Source organism: Muscardinus avellanarius, assembly GCF_963383645.1.
Source record: "Muscardinus avellanarius genome assembly, chromosome: 5".
NCBI lineage: Eukaryota > Metazoa > Chordata > Mammalia > Rodentia > Gliridae > Muscardinus > Muscardinus avellanarius.
The window spans coordinates 11,808,435-11,810,284 of record NC_137790.1 but is presented as its reverse complement, the minus strand read 5'-3'; the positions used below and the strand labels follow the sequence as shown (position 1 = coordinate 11,810,284).

Below are 1,850 nucleotides of genomic sequence, written 5' to 3'. Positions count from 1 at the left end.
GTTACGTCCTCAGCCCGAAGCTGACTGAAATTTTCTTACTCTGTCCTTAGCATCTTCTCACCCATCACCAGGGCTGCGAGTGGTTTTGTGAAAGTACAGGGGCACCCAATTCTCAAATTCTTACGGTCTAGCAATAAAACTCGGCCACTATGTTTGATGTCAGTACAACCGAAAACGAACTGGAGCACTACTGTGAAGGCGAACCGCAAAATGGTCATATTTTAATAAATTTCCACAGATTCGTCCAGTTCAAAAGCCCCGTCTTGACCCCAGGTGCCTTCTCTTCCTCTGCCTGACTCATGTCATTAGGGTTTTGATCCGCGGCTTCTTGTGTTTTCATGAAGGTCTCATATATTTGCTGGGTTCTGATGATTTCTTTCTGGGCATCAAAATGGACTTTCTGCCTGGTCAGGATGGGGACGATTAAATTAAAATCATCGACGCGCTTGTTGAGTTTTCTGATGTTTTCTCGAAACCGCTCACAAAGCTCATCCCACTGTTTCTGTCCCGCTGGTGTCAGTGGGTTCCCGAGTTTCTTCCGAGACACTAACATGGCCTCTCTGAGTTGCTCGATAGTATCCTTTATCTCCTTCTGCATTAAGATCCATTCTGGCTGGTATCCGTTATCTATCAGTATTCTGTTCAGGTTGTGAGTCATGGGATCGATGTACGAACAGCCATCAAACTTTGTGAGGGGCTTTCCCTTCCCGCTGAGATTGTCAAAGTCTCCCTTTGCCATGGACTCCTGGATGAGGTCCTCCACCAAGCGCTCGATCGCCTGCGTTATCTTTTGCTGCTTGCTCTGTCTCACATCTTTCACGGTCACGCTCTCCGCAAAATACTGCCTTTGCAGCTTCTGCTTTTGGTATTCCATGACTTGCTCCGTCGCACGGTCTGCCCTGAACTGCCTGTACTGCTTCTCTCGCTGACTTGGCGTCCCAAAACCGATCCCTTCAAAACTTAAATAATGCCGGTGTTGAGGCGTATTATATTTGACCTTTTCCTCCTCTTCCGCTTCTTCGACTTTACTCTGTCTGGCATGGGTTTGTTCTATCACGTGGGAAAGCAACTTCCTATAAGCTTCTTCGATCCTTATAAAGGTCGCAGCATCAGCCGTACTGGAGCCGCTGTCCGGGTGGTACTGCTTGGCAAGCTTGCGAAACGATTCTCTGACCTCGTCCGCGGAGCATCCTTCATCCAGATTTAGTAGCCTGTACCATTCTCGGATCTTTCTGGACTTCTGGGTTGCTATCATCCTCTTTCCAGTGATGCCAAGGGACGGGAGCACTTTCACGTGCTTCGGAACCAGGGTAGCGTTTGGCAGATGAGGTCTGAAGATCCGAGCCATTGTCACGGACACTGCGTTCATTATTGTGCCCAGAGTTCTTCCTCAGAAGATCTACAAAACGACAAGTACGGCTGAACAATGCTGCACTATCAGTTAATTTCTTGTTTTCAGTAATGAAGAAGACAGGGTTGAAGCCAGGCACAGTGGCATGTGTCTGTAATTCCAGTATGTGGGAGGCTAAGACAGAGGATGGCAGGTTTCAGAACCTAGGGAGACGCATTTTTTTTTTTTTTTTTTTTTTGCGGTACCGGGGATGGAACCCAGAGGCATTCTACCCCGAGCTACACTCCCAGCCCTAGGTTTTTTTGTTTGTTAGTTTGTTTTTTAAACAGGGTCGCACTGAGTTGCAAAGGGCCTCACTAAGTAGGAGCTGAGGCTGTCTTCAAACCGCGATCCTCCTGTCTCAGCCTCTCAAATACTGGGATTACAAGTGTGCGCCACTGCGCCCAGCCGGTGAGACACTATTTGAAAAACAAAAAATAAGAAGGGCTAGAAGTGTAGC

The 1,850-nt window shown here is 47.8% G+C and overlaps 1 protein-coding gene across 1 annotated transcript; it reads right to left on the bottom strand.

Moving 5' to 3' along the window:
- Positions 1-214: 214 nt before the first annotated feature.
- Positions 215-1,348, bottom strand: DNAJC28 (DnaJ heat shock protein family (Hsp40) member C28; the record flags this gene model as incomplete). Its single annotated transcript, XM_080696456.1, has 1 exon — positions 215-1,348. One exon carries the CDS (start codon positions 1,346-1,348, stop codon positions 215-217), a length of 1,134 nt encoding a protein of 377 aa, XP_080552582.1.
- Positions 1,349-1,850: the final 502 nt, after the last annotated feature.